Source organism: Cebidichthys violaceus, unplaced genomic scaffold (genome assembly GCF_023349555.1).
Source record: "Cebidichthys violaceus isolate CVI_PGR_0920_01 unplaced genomic scaffold, fCebVio1.0.p SCAF_82, whole genome shotgun sequence".
NCBI classification, from domain to species: domain Eukaryota; kingdom Metazoa; phylum Chordata; class Actinopteri; order Perciformes; family Stichaeidae; genus Cebidichthys; species Cebidichthys violaceus.
The window spans coordinates 647205-666731 of NW_027176967.1; the positions used below are offsets into that span (position 1 = coordinate 647205).

The 19527-nt window shown below is 40.8% G+C and overlaps 1 protein-coding gene across 1 annotated transcript; it reads right to left on the bottom strand.

Annotated features, from left to right (window-relative positions):
* Window positions 1-387: 387 nt before the first annotated feature.
* On the bottom strand, window positions 388-19095 carry LOC137866377 (insulin-like growth factor-binding protein 4). The gene is made up of 4 exons (XM_068702245.1): window positions 18157-19095; window positions 9893-10056; window positions 8559-8684; window positions 388-3911 (listed from the first exon to the last, which is right to left on the bottom strand). The coding sequence occupies exons 1-4, from the start codon at window positions 18512-18514 to the stop codon at window positions 3774-3776; spliced, it is 786 nt and encodes a 261-aa protein (XP_068558346.1). The 5' UTR covers window positions 18515-19095; the 3' UTR covers window positions 388-3773.
* Window positions 19096-19527: the final 432 nt, after the last annotated feature.

Genomic DNA, 19527 nt, shown 5'->3' on the forward strand with positions numbered 1-19527 from the left:
CAATGCAAACACATCACAAATATGTTTCATTAAATAAATAATACTCAAATACTTAAAAAAACCTTTAAAACTATTATAGAACTATAATAAACTACTGAGTCATATTGGATGTGGGCAACCTTATATTATGGCTACTAAATAGATTTTTGATAGAATAGCCACCAATGACTAGTTCATCTTTATATACTAGTATATTCTTAATGTTTGTTTATTTTTTGTATTTTGACTATGTGATACAAGCTACTAGAAAACATAGCTGCATGGCGTTTTGTACTTCCTGTGACTTACTGGCTTGCTGGTACCAATATATCTGTGATCAGCTAAAATCGTCCAATACTACTACTGATATTACTACTGCTACTAATAATAACAGCAACAGCAACGCAATTGTAGTTTCTAAAGTGTTTTAATTGATTTATTACAATGTGTACAATTTCATCAAGTAAACATTTACAATGTAACTGATCATCTCATTGGTTGCAACTCTATATTTCAGTTCTTTCATCACACACACAGTGTTGTATTACAGTGATCCTGTTCTGGACAAGATACACAAGACCTTAACTATTTCCAACCCTGGTCCATTTGTATGCATGCAAACATTAGATAATATCAAAGGCAAACAGGGACAGTTTATTCCCGAGAAATGCAATTACAGTTCAGTACAGCAAGGTTAGAGATCAAGCAACGTATTATAGCTTACGTAAATACACCGTTTATGTAGTTAGAAGGCCTTTACAATGTCAAAGCCGAAATTTGCTCTCTCAAATATTACCATTAATAGAGAAATGTGTTTAGTAACAATTTATTAGTTGATGGTAATGATTAGAAGGAGTTTGTGCATGCAGTTCACTGAATGAATATTGATGTCTCCAGATGCTTGTAATCTTTGGAACAAGTTTTATGATATTTGGTTTTTGACAATTTTAAGCTGTAGCAATGATTCTCCACCCATACCATCTCCTATATATCTATCTGTGTTTTGGTGAACCACCTTTGCATACATTTCTTTTTGTAGTGACAAGCAAAATTGGTCATCAGGTGGCAATACACTGCTTCCCGCAAACTGACCACTGGCTTCAGTGATTAGATTACGTTTCTTGTATGTAGTATGTAGTTTTGTTTCCTTCGATCATTTCTATTAGTTTAGTTTCTAATGAATAAACATATAGGATGTGAATCTTTTGCAAATGAATTGTAATTATCTTTATGTTATTTTTTTTCCAATTTCTTAAGTGAGTTTTGAAGCAAAATGATAGAAGACAAAGTGCACTAAAAACACACCCTTCAAGTTCTTAAGTTTAAAAATAGTAGAGAGATTGTTTTCCAAAATTTCACCTTCATGAAGCTTCAGGATGCACTGAAGATACATTATGAAATCCTCAGTCTGATGTTAATTTTGGGATTAGGCTGGCCCATACAGTATCTAACTGTCCTCACTTTGCTGTGTTGCGATTACTGGTGAGAGCAACTACATTTCGCAGCTGAAGGTTTTATGTTTTTCTCCCTCACACGATAACCGAATGAGAATAGCACCAAAATTAGAGGAGTTTACTTTTCTCACTCACTAATATTTATATATGCATATACTTCTGCATTTTAGGGGGAAAAAAGTTGGACCAAATTCAATATGGAAAAATGTGCAAAAAGGCATTATAATAATGATAACAGTAATAGTTTTCATGGCACTTTAATAACTGTGTGGAGCTGAATGGACCTCCCTTCAGAGTGTTGTGCTCTAATAGTTCTATTTAAAGCTCATCGGATGTAATATCAGTATGTGGAGACAGAAAGAACCAAAACTGTGTGAGAGTAGCTGTAAATATCTGTCTCGTTATAATCTTTTTTTTCTTCTTTTCAACATATCTGACATTACTACACTGTAATCTACACACCAACGATTTGTTAGGTTGACATTGATGCTGTTCTACGTGGGACAGCAAAACTAATACTGGCCGTCTATCCACACAAGATGAATTTGTGCTTGAGTCATTTATAACCAAAGTCTCCCATGGAACAGATAGAGCAGGCTGTCCAAACACCACCACTAGCTTAAACCTGCTGCTTTGCTCACAATGCTGTACAATCAAACTGCTATAAGAATATTGCCAGTCTCGCCTACAGTATCTAAAATATTTGATGAGTAGCTACGTCATTTGCACTGGTAAAACACTCCTTTAATTATTAGTGGGATGCCTTACAGACGATATGAATATGAAAGCTGAACATTAGTGTTGTCAAATTAAAAGAGAAAATCTGGTTTCCACATAATCATTATGCTATCTTTACTGCTGTACCTCCTCCATTCAAAGCTTCACGTTAACTAGGAGTTGCTATGCTGCTAGGAGCTTAATCATTCAAACTTAATTCACTCTGCTTGTATATTTGAGACACATCACACTGCAATTTACAACACTGGCCAATGAAACAATTAGCCAGTTGTAGCTGCAGTGATAGTGCAGCACCAAGGTGGGATGTTTCTTTTATATTTTAACAATAACATTCAAAACACACTTTTAAAGCAGCCTTTTCCAATAGCTAGTGCAGATGGTCACACATTTAGGTGATCCTCGCACTTGCTGATGCTAATTGCTCCACTTCCTCAAAGTCCCAGTTTTCTGTCCTAAAAAATGGCCAACAAGTTTTTTTTTTGTATTTTGGCACAATCAGTATATAGCACCACCAAAGTTCTTCCAAGCAGTCTGTTTGGAGAAAAATCCTGTATGTTGAAGCATATTCATCCAAACATGAAAGTCACACTGGCATTTTAGCACCAGCTGGAGAAATGAGATTATCCTATCAGCAGTGTACAGAGTTTCTCGCCTCGCTATGCTGCAAGTCCCTGTGGAGCTCGATGCTAGAGAGAGCTCTTCGGCAAAGAGAGGAAGCAGAGTTACCTACCGGGAGATGAAGCACATCCATTCTGGCCTTTCAGAGATACAGTTGTTCAAACTAAATCCCTTTTCACTTTGGTCTTGAAGTTGTGAAAAGCTATGGTTTATCATTTGGTAACTCATAGCAGGGGTTTGTTGCATTCCTTTGTTTCCCCTGTTTCTTTTTTCATTTTATCTGTTCTCATCCCATCTTTTATTGCTACTCTTGTGTCGTTGCTGAACTAGACTTTGTGTTTGAAAACACTTTTTGTGTTTTGTTTTGACCTTCTGACCAGATGGGTGGGGTTTAATACATATAGGGCAGTAGAATAAGAGCCATATGTTACAACCAATTCCGCAAATTGTGTGAAAAACTAGTATGCAGTCCTTTAATTAATCTTTCTGGATTGTCCTAATGCAGTAATTCTAACTGGTCTAGTGCTCCAGAGAGATTAAAATAAATGTTAACAGATCCTATTGTAGTTTAGGTCTGATTATCTGGTGGGTTGATGCATTTTCATACTTTTCAAGAAAACCCTATTGTTAGAAAACAACACATTTTGCTCTCGAACAACAGTCACAATTACAACTGTTATCTGTGGAAGTTTTTTTTCTGCCACCTGTAACTTTAAAGCACATGTGTCTTAAGACTTAACGGTCTTAAGTTCACATAGTAGAAACAATACACAAATGGTGCTCAAAAGACTCACATACTCTCACACACAGTAACAAAATAGCAAAAGAACTCAAATCATTGGTTTCCTTTTTGTTGCGCAGGCTCAAGTACCGTTGGCCTCAGGTGAAGCGAGGCTTTAGAGCAAAGTCCTTTCCTCGTGTAGTTCTACTAATAAACGCCGGTAGAATTCAGCTGGTACTGCACCCTCACTGCCTCTCCACTCTTCAATCTCTCAGGGTAGCAGTCATTAACTGGTGGCAGTCCAGATCCCCTCGAAGCTCCAGTGGGCCTGGCAGCCTCATGCCCGTCTTCTGATCCACACACCAGCACTTTCCCCGCTGTCCGTCACGTGCGGGATGACACTGTGGCCAAAAAAGATATATAATACTCTAGTCACATATAACAGCTTCTTCAACTACAGGTTCAAATATTAAAGTTGCTGTAATGAATGTTTTTGTATTAACAATGGAATGAAGTACTATGAGTAACGTGAAAGTTGTTGCTCATAATATTAAACCCACAGACACTTATCATGCAACTCTGCAGTTCTCATAAGCTTCACTGGGCTTCATGGCATTTTTTATAACAGTATTTTGGTTTTGCTGCTCACAGCTTTACTGTTTTGGTTCACTCTCATGATTTTCATCAGCATATACAATGGTTTTAAAAGACCACTGTACACTACCTGTCCAGCACCAAACGGCATGCTAACAGTTTTGGCTACAAGCTGATGAACACAGCACAGATGGGGACTTGGACTTGTGAAAATCACAAATATATTTCTGCATTTGTGTGTGGATTTTTTTATTTGTTTGTGGATTTGTATGTATTTATTTGTGGGTCGCACTGCATTTGTTTGTGGATTGCTCCACATTTGTGTGTTCAGCCTCATTTTCAACCCATCACATGAGCGCAGTTCCCCCCCGCCAGCGTGCTGTGTTCACACCAAACGCGACGCGAATTATTCACGCCGCGTTTATCGCGTCATTCGCGCCGCCGGTCTCGCCGGGGACCATTTGTGTTCATTCGCGTGAATCGCGCTAGACGTGCCGGAGAGGGGGCGCGGCTTATCGCCCTGGAAGCCGTTCAACTCTCCGCCTTCAACCATGAACAACATAACCTATATTTCTGCTTAGTACTTGTTGTGGAAGTCCCAGCTATCCCGGGAAACTGAACGCTGTCATGTCGGGGTTCATAACATAGTTCGGAGGAGCTCCGTGAATTTTGTCGAGCTGTATTCACTGTGTCTAGCAAGCCACACGTCGGCTGGTTTACTACAGCTGTATGAACCCCAAATAAACAGATTTGGCTGTGATTTAACTGCAATAAATGGACAAATAGGGATGCCGAAATAACTACGTAATGATTTGTAAAAAGTCTGAATTCATGTTTTGTTTCTCTCCGCAAGACGACATGCAAATAACTTTTAAAATACTTGTTTTCTCAATGGAGCTCGGATCGATCGGTGCTATGCTCTGCTAACATTGTAGCAGCTCCATCAACACTCAAAATAACGTCATCTCGGCATAAATGCAGCAGCGTCTTTTTCATTGTTTGTACCATATGGTTTACACACACATTTATACACATAGTTTGGTCCGGTCTCTATTAATATGAGGTAGCGTAGAGCCCAGTGACGTGCGGTGAGGATCGTGACTGGTGAGGCACTGACTCTTTCAGAGTCAGATTTACAAATATATGAACCCAATAGAGTACCTTAAATCACCATTCAATTGGGCAGCTTGCACATTGACTACTGGTTGTTTTACATATTTCATATCAGCATTCTTTACACACACAAAGGTAAAGTACATATTTGATTCCACCGGGAGCGTGTGCGCTGCGATCCGGCTGCACATAATATTTTTCATCTGCTCTGTGCAGCTTGATGCGATAAACCCGACCCATGGGCTCTCGCACGCCCCCTTCATTGAGGCAGAGGTACTGTTTGCCTCCCCTCTGTGCTTTTTCACTGCGGTTTAATGTCAGATCAGCAGGACTAAATATGTTCTACACAGACGTGAAATACAGTACCTATTCTATGTTAAGAAAGGACATATAATAAAAGTGTCTACAGATATTACTGTGTGTGCAGGAATGAGACAACAGGCATGCGCTCAACCCAGGTAGTGAGGGATTCACTATATGAGATGAGGTACAACTTGTCGCTGCCTCACCTCGCATGTCTCCTCTCTGTTTGAACAGGACATGCGCTAATTCAGCGATTTTGATTATAAAAATGCTTGAAATGATTGCAATCATACAGAAATTACATTTATAGCACAGATCAGTAGAGAAATATTAATATTTATTTTATTTCATAATTTTTTGTTTTTTACTTTTCATGATGGCAGGTGAGGCTCTGCCTCCCCTGGCCGCACGTCCCTGCATAGAGCTGTGGGTGAACACAGACGGATACTATGTATTTCCTGATTCAACAACGGCATGACGTCAGTGATGACAGAAGGAACATCTCAACGCTGATAGGCAATCGCGCCGCAGCGTCACGCCATTTTTTCGCCGGAGTTGAAAAATTTCAACTCACGCGTTAGGTCGTTTTGGCGATTGACGCGAATTCGCGTCAATCGCGCTGCGCCATCGCAAATTTGCGTCACTCCAGTCTCATCGCGTCTGTGCATAGACTTTGTATGTAATCTCGTCGCGCGAATAATTCGCGCCGCGTTTGGTGTGAACACAGCTGGCAGCCTCGTGGGAGGGGAGGGGGAGCTGCGCTCATGTGATTGGTTGAAAATGAGGCTGACATCTGATTGGCCACAGATAGGTCCATGTTTTAAAAAACGCATTTGCGAATCCTGCGACGTCAGGGGAGTCTCAAAAAACCCACACACAAATGTGGAGCAATCCACAAACAAATACAGTGCGATCCACAAACAAATACATACAAATCCACAAACAAATAGAAAAATCCACACACAAATACATACAAATGCAGAAATATATTTGTGATTTTTTTTGTTTACATTTATGTAAATCGTAATTTATTTATGTGTGCATTGGAATGTATTTGTGAATCGTTCTGCGTGTATTTGTGAGTCAAGTTTATTTGTAAATCCTTCTGTGTGCATTTGTTAATCGAATATATTTGTGAATTGTTCTGTGCGCATTTGTGAATCTTTCTGTTTGCATTTGTGAGTCTTTCTGCGTGCATTTGCAATTATTGAGACTGATCTGACCCCATAGATTTCAGTCACACACACAGTGACTTGAGACTTGATTTGGGCTCTACTTTTGCTCAAAGACTTGATACTTGACTTGGATTCTAGCTCAAAGACTTGAGACTTGACTTGGTCTCTACTGTAGGTCAAAGACTTGAGACTTGACTTGGACTCAAGCTCAAATACTTGAGACTTGACTTGGACTCTAGTTTAAAGACTACTGTAACTCAAATACTTAAGACTTGGACTGTAGCTCAAGGACTTAGACTTGACTTGGTCTCTACTGTAGCTCAAAGACTTAAAACTAGACTTGGTCTCTACTCTTGCTCAAATATGTGACACTTGACTTGGACTCCAGCTCAAAGACTTGAGACTTGACTTGGTCTCTACTGTCGCTCAAAGACGTGAGGCTGGACTTGGTCTCTACTGTAGCTCAAAGACTTGAGACTTGACTTGGACTCTAGTTTAAAGACTTGAGACTTGACTTGGTCGCTACTGTAGCTGAAAGACTTGAGAAGTGACTTGGTCTCTAATGTTGCTCTGTCTCTGCTGGATGTCTAAATAGGCAATTACTTGTGAACATGTTTGGTTAAGGTGATAATTTGTGTTTGTGTTGTGTTTACAGCTTGTTGTGCTGCCCTCAAGAATCAATTAATGCAGGTTTATATAAAAGTGAGCGCTAGGTAAGAGGTTACAGACCATTATCTTGAAGAGCAGTTGATGCTCTGTTGGCAGGGACATATTCCGCTAAGATAACATCAGACCTGCAGCTTTTAAAGCTTTTAAAGATGTTTTCATTGGTTTGCACTCCCTGTACTGCATGGTCAAATGACTGTATGTCGGATCCTGTTTATATATATATATATATATATATATATATATATATATATATATATATACTACTATAAGTCTTATATACACACACACATGAATATATGTACAAAAACATACATTAAGGCAGACTACACCCAGATCGCAAGTAATTCAATTATTAGATTTACAGCTGAGAGCATGAGATTCCTTTTGTAAACTTTAGAAAAAAGTTTATAGGGTTATTTTGTACTTTTTCTGGAGTGCTTTACAGTGTCAAGAAGCACCTAATACCAATTAACAATCTCAGAGCAACCCTGCCATGAAATGATTGCCAGTTGTCCCTCATGACCTGTGTTTTACTTCCCAATAGGGTTTATCACAGTGTAGCTTTAGTTAAACAGTAAACAGATGCCTGTGATTCTGAGCAGACAGAGATAGTTTAACCATGTTACACAATCAACAAAACTCAGACTCTTGATGACTGGTGCCTTAGCAGAGCTTTCTTTTCTATCTCTCACTCTGTGTCTGCTGCTTTGATTGCATACACAAGTCACAGCAGTCTTATCTGTGTTTTTGTGTTCTCTGATTCTCTCACCCTTATATGCATAGTTGCCCAATCTTGCAGAGACAGATTAACAAAAAAGTAACTGCATCTAAAAGCTAATTTCATCCATCACAGCAATAAAGTGATTATCGTTAATGGTTTAGGGGAAACCACTTTACACACGCTGTTTAACTCTTGTTCCTGGTAAAAAAAAAATCACTTTTCATATGAGCTTAGAAAAATAAGGACATGGCATTACCACAACTGTCAAATGACAATGTTTCATTGGCTGCAAGGCCTGGTCTGTGTTTTTGCCCACAGTTTGCTGGTTTGAAAGGAACTGTTTTAAGTATAAAGATATTTATTTGAATTGGCTTAATAATAGAGACTAACAGATCCATATGCGCATGGCCAAATAGTGGTCTGCTCAGTAATTCAATAAAGCTCATAACAAGTGTGTGCTTGAATTCCCACACCTGTTTAGGGTGGAAATCTCCATTCTTGTCACAGTTGGGTATAGGGATCGTGAAGAGATCATCATGTGTGCGGCTGTTTGACGCCAGTCTGTCCAACGCTCTCTGTAGCTCAGCACGACATGGAGCCTGGAGGAGAAATAATTTTTCATTTGACATCAGCAGCGTTCCAGATGTAGATTTGTGTGTAGACATTTACAGTGGTGCAGAGAGAAAATGGCTGTTTAGAAAAGAATGCAAAATTATTATCTCGGATTTTCAGAAGAAAGTTACGAGGTTTCGGTCAAATTAAAAAATCGCCCACTATAAGTTAAGTGAGTGAGTGTCTGCATCAGACATGGCCCTTTGTCGGGGTTCAGTGCGGCAGGTTTTCACCTGTCCATGCACATCAAACATTGTCTTTAACACAGACGTGGATGGGCGAAGAAAATTGAAAACTTTGAGGAGAATGTTGATTTGTCTAAAAGGAGCAACGAGTATAAATTTTTAAATGTTTCTTCTTCACGAATCCGCGTCAGTTCAAGTCTGTGCAACTGTCCTTGCAGAAAGTGTATCACCAAAATTATGTATATAATCTTAGTTTTTCACATTCTTATGACAATTTTACCTACATTTGTATTGATTTTAACCAAAATTCTGGCCAGATCTTACACATTGCACCTTTTAAAGTAGAAAATTCAGAGCAGGCGAGCTGGGGAAATACCAACTTTAATTTTGCAATCATGATTTATTTATTTAAATGAAAGTCTAAGTGCTTTAGTGAGGCAATAGCGAAACTTAGCATCACACAGGTTTTGATTTGACACAAAGAAAATGTCTTACATTGTTTAGGCATGTAGATGTATTTGCAAATAGTGCTAAGAGTGAGCCTCGTCGAATTTACTAGCCAATTATTGACACCATGTTAATGCATCGTTCTGGCAGATTCTTTTAATCAATCGCCAACAGCATTCCCAGACAGTCTTTAAAAACATAAAACATTCTATATATGGGAGATTACTGGGCATTCATGCTACACCTTTCTATGGTACATGAATGTACTAAAATGTGGTACACCCAGCGTGGTACAGTTTAATGGGGATTTTAGGATCTTGCCCTTGCTATGTTGATGTCAATGTGCACCTGTACTTTATTTCGCAAGACTGCAATTAAATGTTATGGTCTGTAAATATCTAATTTGTACATTTACAACCTGACAGTTAAGCTTGTGGCTTTGGAACTAAAAAGCCTTAATGTAAAACACCTGATGGGGGTGAGGCATGTGCCGCAGAGGGGATTGCTTGGATTTGTTGTTTTCCGTGAAACTGATAAGATGTCAGAAGGTCGGTTTCTCTCACCAGCACTGCCTTGGTCTCCTCTCTGGCGGCGTTGCTTCTCTGATTTGTGGATTTTGGAGGATGTCTCGCCAGGGTCTTCTGTATGCAACGCTTGTCCTGTGGACTGCACCGGATATTGCTGTTGTTTGGGTGGTCAGGAATGATCTCATCCTGCCCGTCCATTGCTGAAGGACAAAGAATAATACTTTAGTTCCTTAAATCCAACAAGAAGGTTACACCGAGCATTACATAAACAGTTAGTCAAATACATTTGCATTTAATATCACGTTTTAATTATATGAGCATAATTTAGGGCAGCATCCATTATTATATGATTAGCTTGGGTGTCAGAGCAGGAGCTGTTCTGCCTTTCCCCCTTGACCTTCTACATAACATCCCATACAACTGAGCATGGTGAGATGTAGGCTTAAATATGCGGCCAGGTTAACAATCAAGGACACAGTGCTCTGGGTAGTCTGTATCTTGGCTCTTGCTCTGGTACTCAACTACCGCACCACAGCTATGCCACGAGCTCGGAGGCTATTTAAACAATAGCTGGAGTGCTGTGGTCCGGCAGGCAGCCAGCTGCTTCCTCAGGAAATGCCCCCCTCCCTTTTCATACTCCACCACTCCACAACAACCTCGGCCTGTGCCAGATGGAGGTTGTTAGAGGGTATTTTGTACTGTCACGAGTGGGCACAACTGTGTGTGAGGTGGTTGGTGGCCTGGGGGGCACAAGATGGGCAAAATGAAGGATAAAGGTTGTGCGTGCCTGTCTGTGTGTGCATGCATGCAGCTTTTCACCTGTGGCTTGTAAAACTTGGCAGAGCTTTCTGCTCATAACCCATGGCATTTTACAGATTGGCACCAGAATCAAAGCACTGCGGTTTTACCATTTTGAAGCTGTTCACGGTCTGAACCAGATCTGAGCTCTGGTTAATATCTAAGGTCACTGCCAGGCATTCAGTTAATTGCTGTTGGCAAAGAGACAATGAAGGTGGCTCAGTATAGCCTCCTCTATCTTGTGCAATGTGCAGCCTTTTCTCAGGTCTACAATGCATGAAAGATACATACACACAATCCAAACCATTAAGCGCTTCTTTGTAGTACTAGTTTGTGAGCTAGTCCTAGCCCTGCTGTATTCAGGATAATGATCTTGGGCCATTTTCTGTTTTTTTTACAACTTGGCGACAGCAGTTGGAAGGTGATGATGTTTCTCTGGACTTCAAAGACAGTCATCTTGCTTGGCCTGGTTTGTCTGGGGAGAAGTGTCTCTTGGCTGTTTTTAATCTTTTTGCAGTAAGGGCTTGCTCATCAGCATTTTCTTCCCCAAGAGCAAAAAGGGTTTCAGCTGTTTCCTTTGTTCCAAGTTGTTCGTTCACCCCTTTTTGCTAGTTCACACTTTTACGATTCAACGCACTTTCGTAGGGCAAGCCAAAGTGATTTAGAAGTGGGTCAGGGGTGGCATGTCCTGTTTGCTACCACTGCTGTTTTCTATGGAGGAAGTTGCAACTTCTCTGTGTGGTTTCAATTGAGCAGCTCTTGGCTTTTAAAAATATAATTGTTACGGTGCATGATCATCCCTAGAGCTGATACATTATAGTGCATTGCCAGTCACAGGTGCACAGCAAACATAAAGACAGATCATGAGTAAACACATAATCATTGTTGCTCAATCAAGTTCTTAGTTAAATATTTGTTGTCACATATCAGCTGCCGCACTTGCAAATGCATTCATCACTCAGGCCACCAGCTGTGTGAGCATCATTCATTATGGGATAGAGAGAGCAGATGAACACATTGTCTACCTCGACAAACATCCCTTTACAAGTTCTTTGCAAATATATAATTTAATCTACATTACAAGTCCATGCCAAGTCTTCTGTTTATATGTTTGTCTTCTTCTTGCAGTCAGTAAAACAGTGACATGAGGAATTAAAGATTTGAATCAGATTTCAAATTCCACTGTTTGTGGCTTTAAGGCTGAACTTGTAAAACTCCGAGACAAATATCCTCCTCAAATAAATATTTAGTTTTGCTCAGCAAGATTGGCAGAGTGCTTTCCTAAGGTTTATATTTCCACTAGCTCAGATGTTGGGTCTTAGTCAAACGAGTGTCCACTATGTGAGACATTTGTACAAAAGCCTGAGATTCACCCATTTAAAAATAACAAATAACATTACAAAATAACATCTTCATTTGTGCTTTGTTTAAGATACACTAAGTATTGTTACAGGGTACAGTTAGATAGATTAGTGTTTATATTTAAGTTTCAAAACAGTAAGAGGAGCTGCTGAGTTACAGGGCATAGAGCCTGACTGAAGTATCAGCTAATATATGCTTGTCACAGATATATCTCTATTGACATTTGTTATGGCGTAACAATAAATTGGAGAACGTATGTAAGAATACTGACAGGTATATTTTCCAACCGTAAATTGTCCCACTCAGTACATATATTGGTCACAATTCTTTAAAAAAAACTCACGTAAAGGATTCCTATAAAAGAAAATCCTTATTTTTTCTGACCTCTAGTGATTTAATGTTACAATTTGCTGCAGTGATGTAGGACTGCACTTCAAGGTGTGTGTCAGTATACGGTGACATCACTGTTGGGTGTGGTTACAGGTGCATATGTGGTTATAGGCTACAGAATGACATTTTTACAATCAAGGTTTCTATTGAGGTTTTCCAATTAAGTTTTTGAATGTCTGTCATCACATTTTCTGATGTCATCCTTTTTTGTTATTGCGGTTATGTAAATATAACATATGGTGCTTTTAGATTGCTAGACCGCTCCGTTAAGACAGATGTGTGCCTCCCTTTGTGTGCAGCAAGCGGGGGAGTTAACTTTTTTGACCGCAGAGAAAAATTTGTATTTGAAAAGCTAAACACCAACAAATGTGGATTAAAGCGGAATATTTTGTTCAGTAAAAACATGTTATGAATTTTGGAAAGGGTTGATATCGATCTTTTTTAAATAGATTTGGACTTTTGGACTTTATAACGCTCTGGAGTTATTAGAAAAGTTTGGATCACACAAAGCAGTAACAATCCTCCGCAGCCGTAGCTAGTATATTACTAATAATATAAGTGTAGCTTAATCTATATCTGCAACTGCACATAAATACCGCGCAGCATTCCAATGTTGATTTAGAATTCGATTGTCAACATTAGAAAAGAAGCTTTGAAGCATCAATTGAAAACTTAAATAGAAGGTTCAAATGTAATAAAAGTTACATTTGATGCAGCCCTAGTGCTATAGCACTTTTCTGACAAAACACGCTGAAAACATTTAACCTCAGAGGGCAGTAAAGCATTACTTTAGTCTGAACATTTGTTTATGTAACATGTCAAAATAGGAAAAAAACAGAAAATAAATTATAGAGCAATGGTGAAATCAGTATTGCTGAGATCTTAAGCTAAACTTTTAATCTTATATATGCTATTTATCGTCTGCATTTAATCCATCCCAACTGTTTAGTGCTATGGAGAGCCACTGCTCACTGCACAGGCGTCAACTCCATTACCGAGGTCTGTGCCTTAGCCAGGGTCATTTCTGTTCTGTCGCCTTAATAATTACAGACATTGGGATTAGCCTGATTTTAAAATGCAAAACACAACTTGCCTAGTGTGGCTTGAAATGGGAATTTCACAGAAAAACATTGTGTTTCATGTTGTAACTTTTCTTGAAACTAGTTAGAATAAATTATACAATATTGACACAAACTAATCTCCTGAAAAGTATTACTCTTTGGGGAGGCTACTCCAAAACGTTTTGTAACACTTTGATAAGTATCTTTTCAGCAGTTTTTGGCTGCAAGCTCAAAAGTCACCTAGGCTTACTACCAAAAAAACTGTTTTTTTCAGTCAACACTGGATCCTAGTTTCCAGGAAGGACATTTCTTTGAATCAGTTAATCATCAGCGTTCATGTCTAGTGCACTTGTAAGAACTGTTAAAGAGACCAGAATGTGCTGTAAAAAGGCCAATGGAAATTTTGGAAAGTGTCATTTGTCAAAGGAAAGATGTGAAATGAAGTTAAAGCTACTTAAATCAACACTGAATCACAAAGGCAACCTTTGTGTAACTGAAACCTGCTGCTGCGGCTGCACTGTCTGAAGCTGCTTTGGCCACTTATTCAGCTGATAATGAAACAGACATGTACGAGGTAGGACATGTTTGTGAGTTTGGATTAAAAGAGAGCAGAGCGTTCAGCAGTTTGCTGTCCTGTTTGATTAAATCTTTAACACAATCTTTTACATAGAAAATAGCTGTTTGCTGCTATATTAATGCTCTGAATATAGAGAATCTTTAACAGCCCCAATCAAGAGAGAAACAAAATATGAACAAAGGATAGAGCAGAAAGTCTTCCAGCTGGATCATCATCAGAATGAATATTATATATCCTGACAGAAATCTTTTGGATAAAACATTTCACTGCATGATGGAAAGAAATCACGTTTTGTGATCTGAAGTGCAGTTTGAGGTTTCGCCTACATTCACTGCTTCCTCTGAGAGTCATAGTTTTCAGGATGCAATCCTATTTTTCAATTTATATAAACACATGTTCAAAGACATCTGTGTCACCTATCCAACAATATAAACTGAACTGAGGTATTATAGTCATGTTAAACCTCAGTGACATATAGTAACTCCATAGGCAGACTTGTTTTCTAGATTTATTTGCGAGCAGATCTGTGAGTAAATTCTGTCATAGCAAGCTGGGGTAATCTTAACCATCCATCACTTGTTGATGCACTTATACTAGTTCTACATGTGATGAATGCATGTAGGAATAAAGAAATACCTGCAGCTGCAGTGAATTAGGTCAATCTATTTTGAGTTACATCATGAACTTAATTTTGACTGGATTGCTCTTGTTTTAATATATGCACAGAATCAGGTGCCAGGAGATAAAAATGATTAACACTGCAGTATTTCTACAGGCCAGTGAAGGGGTGTTATACATGGAATATTCGTAACAGATACAATAATTAATCTTTAAGAAAGTTATGGATTAACAGTAATGACTACTGCTCAGAAAATAGAATTGTCACTAAAATTCAGAATCCAGATTTTGACTTGTAGATTACTGCATTGTTTTTATTGCAGAATGAATAGGTTCATGTCGTAAATATCAGTTTATGAGGATTAACTGTCCTCCTTAGATTAGGCCTGTTTTATGGCAATGTTGGGTTGTTTATGTATCTCTCAACCCCAACACTAGAAGGGGGCTAATCACAGTTAATCCTGCACGAGAGCCCCAGCTGTACAAATGTGCTGCACAACCCAAAGAAAGCAAATACACAACATTAAGTGACATCTGCTGAAAGAGGTTTGGGGATAATCCTCTTGTAGCACTCTGAAGATATGTCCACATCTTAAATACAACTCCCAAAATGTACTGAGGAGTCCTCGCTCATAGGAGAGAGGAAAATCTAGGTTAGCATGCTGCTTTCATAAAGACCTGTGTGCGTCACAGTAAACTGGGGCGTAGTTGGACAGAGTCTGGCTCCATCGACAGCTTCATTCATGCAATTCCTTCGGTGCCTGTAGGTGTAAGACTTTTCATATCTGACATCTGTATCGGTTTATAAATAATATCCGTTTCACTGTCAGAGGGAAGCATTTGCATACGACACCAAGGCAAACTCTGCAGGAATGCAGTAACAGATGCCAACACAGCATAATGATTTATTACAAGTATTGAGATGGAGAGGGTTTTCTAAAGATTGGATATTAAGATGCACTAAAGCCTGTCTCAAACCTTGTCAGAAGATGCAGGGTAATATGTGTTGTTGCTATGGAAATTCGGTTCAAGATTAGCCTGAAGGTTGATACATTTTTGAGAGAAAAACACAGTTTTGAACCAAAGAAAATGGACTAATGGCTCATAACTCTTGCCAGCCTGGTTTCATGAATTACCGTTACTTTGCTACTTCTTTCATTGGTAGTTAGCAGAAAGTGAGCCTTAAAATGAAATAAGTCAGCACAAATCTTTGTGATACAAGTGTTATGTTGCATTATGTTGATGTGAGCTGTAACTATTAGCCCAAACACCCTAAATTCCGTTTAATGGGCTGCTGAGATCTGCCTCTATCCTAGGGTCCTTTTTATCATGAATTCTCCAGGATTTTGAAAACCCTCTTCTATTTTTATCTAGCATGTTCACTGTTGCTAGGAGTGGGGCAGTGTCAGACATGTATTCAGGAGATGCACCCCCTTGTTTAATAATGCATAAGTACGGTGAATGCGCCACAAAGGAAATCTCCTGCTTGTGACTGGAGCTGCTCCTCGCCTCTCCCCCACGTCTTTCTGATTGTCTCTCTGCTGCCATGGTTTACATAGGAACATTCTTATACAGCGGTTCTGAGCTGCTGCCCAGAAGAATTGATTTACAGTGAGATTTATTGGGCAGCACCTTCCCCGCTTTGTTATGACAGACTCCAGGGGTGAGAAGGAGTGTGACGGTAAACAGAACTCAGCACTCAGATTACAGAACACCAAAAACAAAATTTATGAACTTTCCAAAAATCTTCCATCTACTGCCGTCCATCCCTTGAGAAGGGACCCGAGACTCCCCCAAGTGCACGATAACCCAATTCTTGGCCAGCGGATCGGACAACGCACCATCAAAGAGCAGAAATAATGAATATTCTGAAAGATAAACTGATATGGATGGACAGAGCCGGGCCAAGCCAAGACAGCCCTCCGTTTGTATCATGCTGTGAACAGCTTTCCTCTTCTTTCTGATTCCATTTAGTCATGCTATGTGCCGGCCTAACCTATGCTGGCCCTGCACAGAGAGCAGAAGGCTCTCATTTCAGCTCTGGCAGCAAGAGTGCCGATGAGCTCATCCTCATGAAGGAGCTTGACGTGGTGGGCGATGCGCTCGGAGGCTTGTTGGGGTGGGGGTGGGAAGCAGATGCTGCAATGAAGATGAGAGTCCTGGGAGTTTTATATTGGCTAAGTTCATCCAAATCTTTGGTGTTCTGGCGCTAGCCAACTGCCATCACCAGTAACTATCTGGGAGCCTGGGTTAGTTGATAATCTGGAACAAATGCAAGAACCACCTTGTCTGCGACACATTATAACAATTGTCTCATATGGCATAATGGAAATCAACACCACTCCCTTTGTGGAGAGCAGAGAAAGACAAACAGTAGAGAGTGTTTCATCAGTAAAATTAAGTTAACGTCAAAGCAATGAACTGGAACTGGATCTTCATATAAAACATCCAGCATTAGACATCCCACTGTGTGAAAGTGGAAACAGACTTTGCTCTTTGCAAGAGGAATGCAACAATAAAAGAAGAGAACAAGAAGCCACACCAAAAGAGTGTGATAGAGACATCAGCAGTAGAAGAAGAGTAAGACATCTGCAGCAGCAGGAGGAGGAATGGGGGCGTCCATGAAAGAGCACCAAGTGAATTACTGAGAGCTCTAATAGCCCCAGGCTGGCCACACTCCATTACAGTCATTTCATACAGCAGCTTTTATTACCTCCTCCCATTACAAACACACACACATATTCACTTCCCCACACACACTCAGACTCTCACACTCCCAGTACCACCACAATGCATTTCAATTCACTGCCTGCACTACACGACTACCTTGCACACCCAAAGGTTTCTGGAAAAGGACCTTTTTAGTGTGGTTATTCCCTCACTAAAACAGGTAACTAACCTGCACGCTAAACAGTCATAAAGAGTGCAGACACATGCAGCAGACACATACAGTAGAATGAGTCCTCATGCACACTAGTATGCACACACGCCCACCTCAGCTATCACCACAGTGCTCTCCTCTCTGAAGCCTGCTCTGCGTCTTACATCAGGGCCCCTTTCACAGCGAGTGGCCGCAAGACAGCAGAGGGACTGTGTGCGCTCTCCCATCAGGCCATGCGTGAGGAGCTGGTGTGTGTCCACCCTCTGGTTCAGGGCTTAGCCGAGATTAGGGTAAACAAGCAGCACATTGTCACCCCCACCCCCAGCCCTAACTCTGACCCTGCCTAATGTAAGGCCCAGAGAGCGAAGACAGAAAAAATATTCTGGTCTGCTCGGGTCCACAGAGCGAGAGGAACACAGAGACATGAGTCCAGGTTTGGAGAGACCTGGTCAGCATACTATGAGAGCATCTTGACATACTAATCTTCCGATTATGAATCTGGTGTAAATGCTTTGGTGCTGTGGGTTTAATTATAATTGACAGTTACTAAAAGGAAAAAGAAGTGCCCAGTGTAAAGAAGTTCACACACAGACTCTGACCCCTTCGCTCTCACCTGAGTTGTCCTCCACCTCTCTCTCATCAGTGCACACCCCCTGGCCGTGCATCAGTGAGTGCAGTGGCCTCTCCACGCCACGTGGCGGGTAGCAGCGGAGACCCGTGCCACATCGGGGCGAGTAGACACCACAGTGCGCCCCTTTTGCCAGAGCGCAGGTGGGGCAGCAACCGCAGCCGGGCTCCCGCACGGTCTCCTCACAGCCATCCGGCAGACGACAGCTGGCTAACCTCTCCTCGGAGCACACCGGGCAACGGATGGCTTGGTCTGACAAGCACAGTGCCACTAGCGACAGGGCGCCAAATGCCCAAAGGCCCCAGCAGGACGGAGCTACTGCCACGCCACCTCCACGCACCATGGCAGCCCCGGCACCTGCACGCAGTCCTTCGCCCGTGTATATGCTCCCCTTTGCTTCCCTCTCCTCTGAGTGTTGTGCAGCTTTTGATCACTTTCTACTTCAACAGCAGATTTTAGACCTGTTTGTCCAGGATAGTCTTTGATATTTTCAGCTGGTTAGTGTTTCAGTTGCAGAGACACAAAGCCTCTGCTGTATTGCCTCTCTGTTCCTCTGATTCAATTTCACAGCGCAGGAATTGGAGCCTGCTCTTGATCTGCTCGGCTGGCGAATGTAGTGGTGATAAGAACTAGTTTTTGTTATGTTGGAATGAACAGTTGCAGGAAGGATATCCACCACTGTGTTCAGGTGTGTCTTGCTCTCTGTCTTCGAGTGTGAGTCCAGAGACTCACCCGCCCTCTAATGAAACACCAAAAAATCTGGTCTACAAGTGTCCAAATGCAAAGCAGGTCATCAAAAGGCAGCGTTTTAAACAACAGCTGCAGTTTCCTCCTCTTGTCGGTAAGCAGTGTAAAGGACTCGCTCCTGAGAATGGCTCAACACGAGTGGCTCTCCTTGGACTTTATACTGGTCCATGGACACGCCTCTTTCTCCAGTGAGAGAGGCGCTGAAAAGCACAGCAGAGAAAAGCCAGGCTAAAGCTCTCTCCCTCTGTCTTACTCTCTAGCTCTCTTAGACAGACACACAAGCTTATATACACACTCTCTCACTTGTCCTTTCTCAATCCTGAGTGCACGCAGGGAAACAAAACAGCTGAATCGCCCGCTCACTTGTTCACACACTGACTACACTACGTCCTCTATCTCCACCCTCCTATTATTGGTCTCAGCAGTCATACACGTCTGACTTATTTCATGTCACAATTACTCGGATATATTGATTTGATGAAATATTTGGGTCCATTAAAAACAAAGACCATATCGAGGTGTTGACCCCTGAATGCCCAACACACACACACACACACACACACACACACACACACACACACACGTGTGCCTCTGGGGTCGAAACATTGT

Coding starts and splice junctions, on each gene's coding strand:
- LOC137866377 (XM_068702245.1), bottom strand. CDS start 18,514: ATGGTGCGTGGAGGTGGCGTGGCAGTAGCTCCGTCCTGCTGGGGCCTT. Junction 8,685..9,892: donor AGGAGACCAAGGCAGTGCTG/GTGAGAGAAACC, acceptor TTTCTCCTCCAG/GCTCCATGTCGTGCTGAGCT. Junction 3,912..8,558: donor GAGATTTCCACCCTAAACAG/GTGTGGGAATTC, acceptor TTTTGGCCACAG/TGTCATCCCGCACGTGACGG.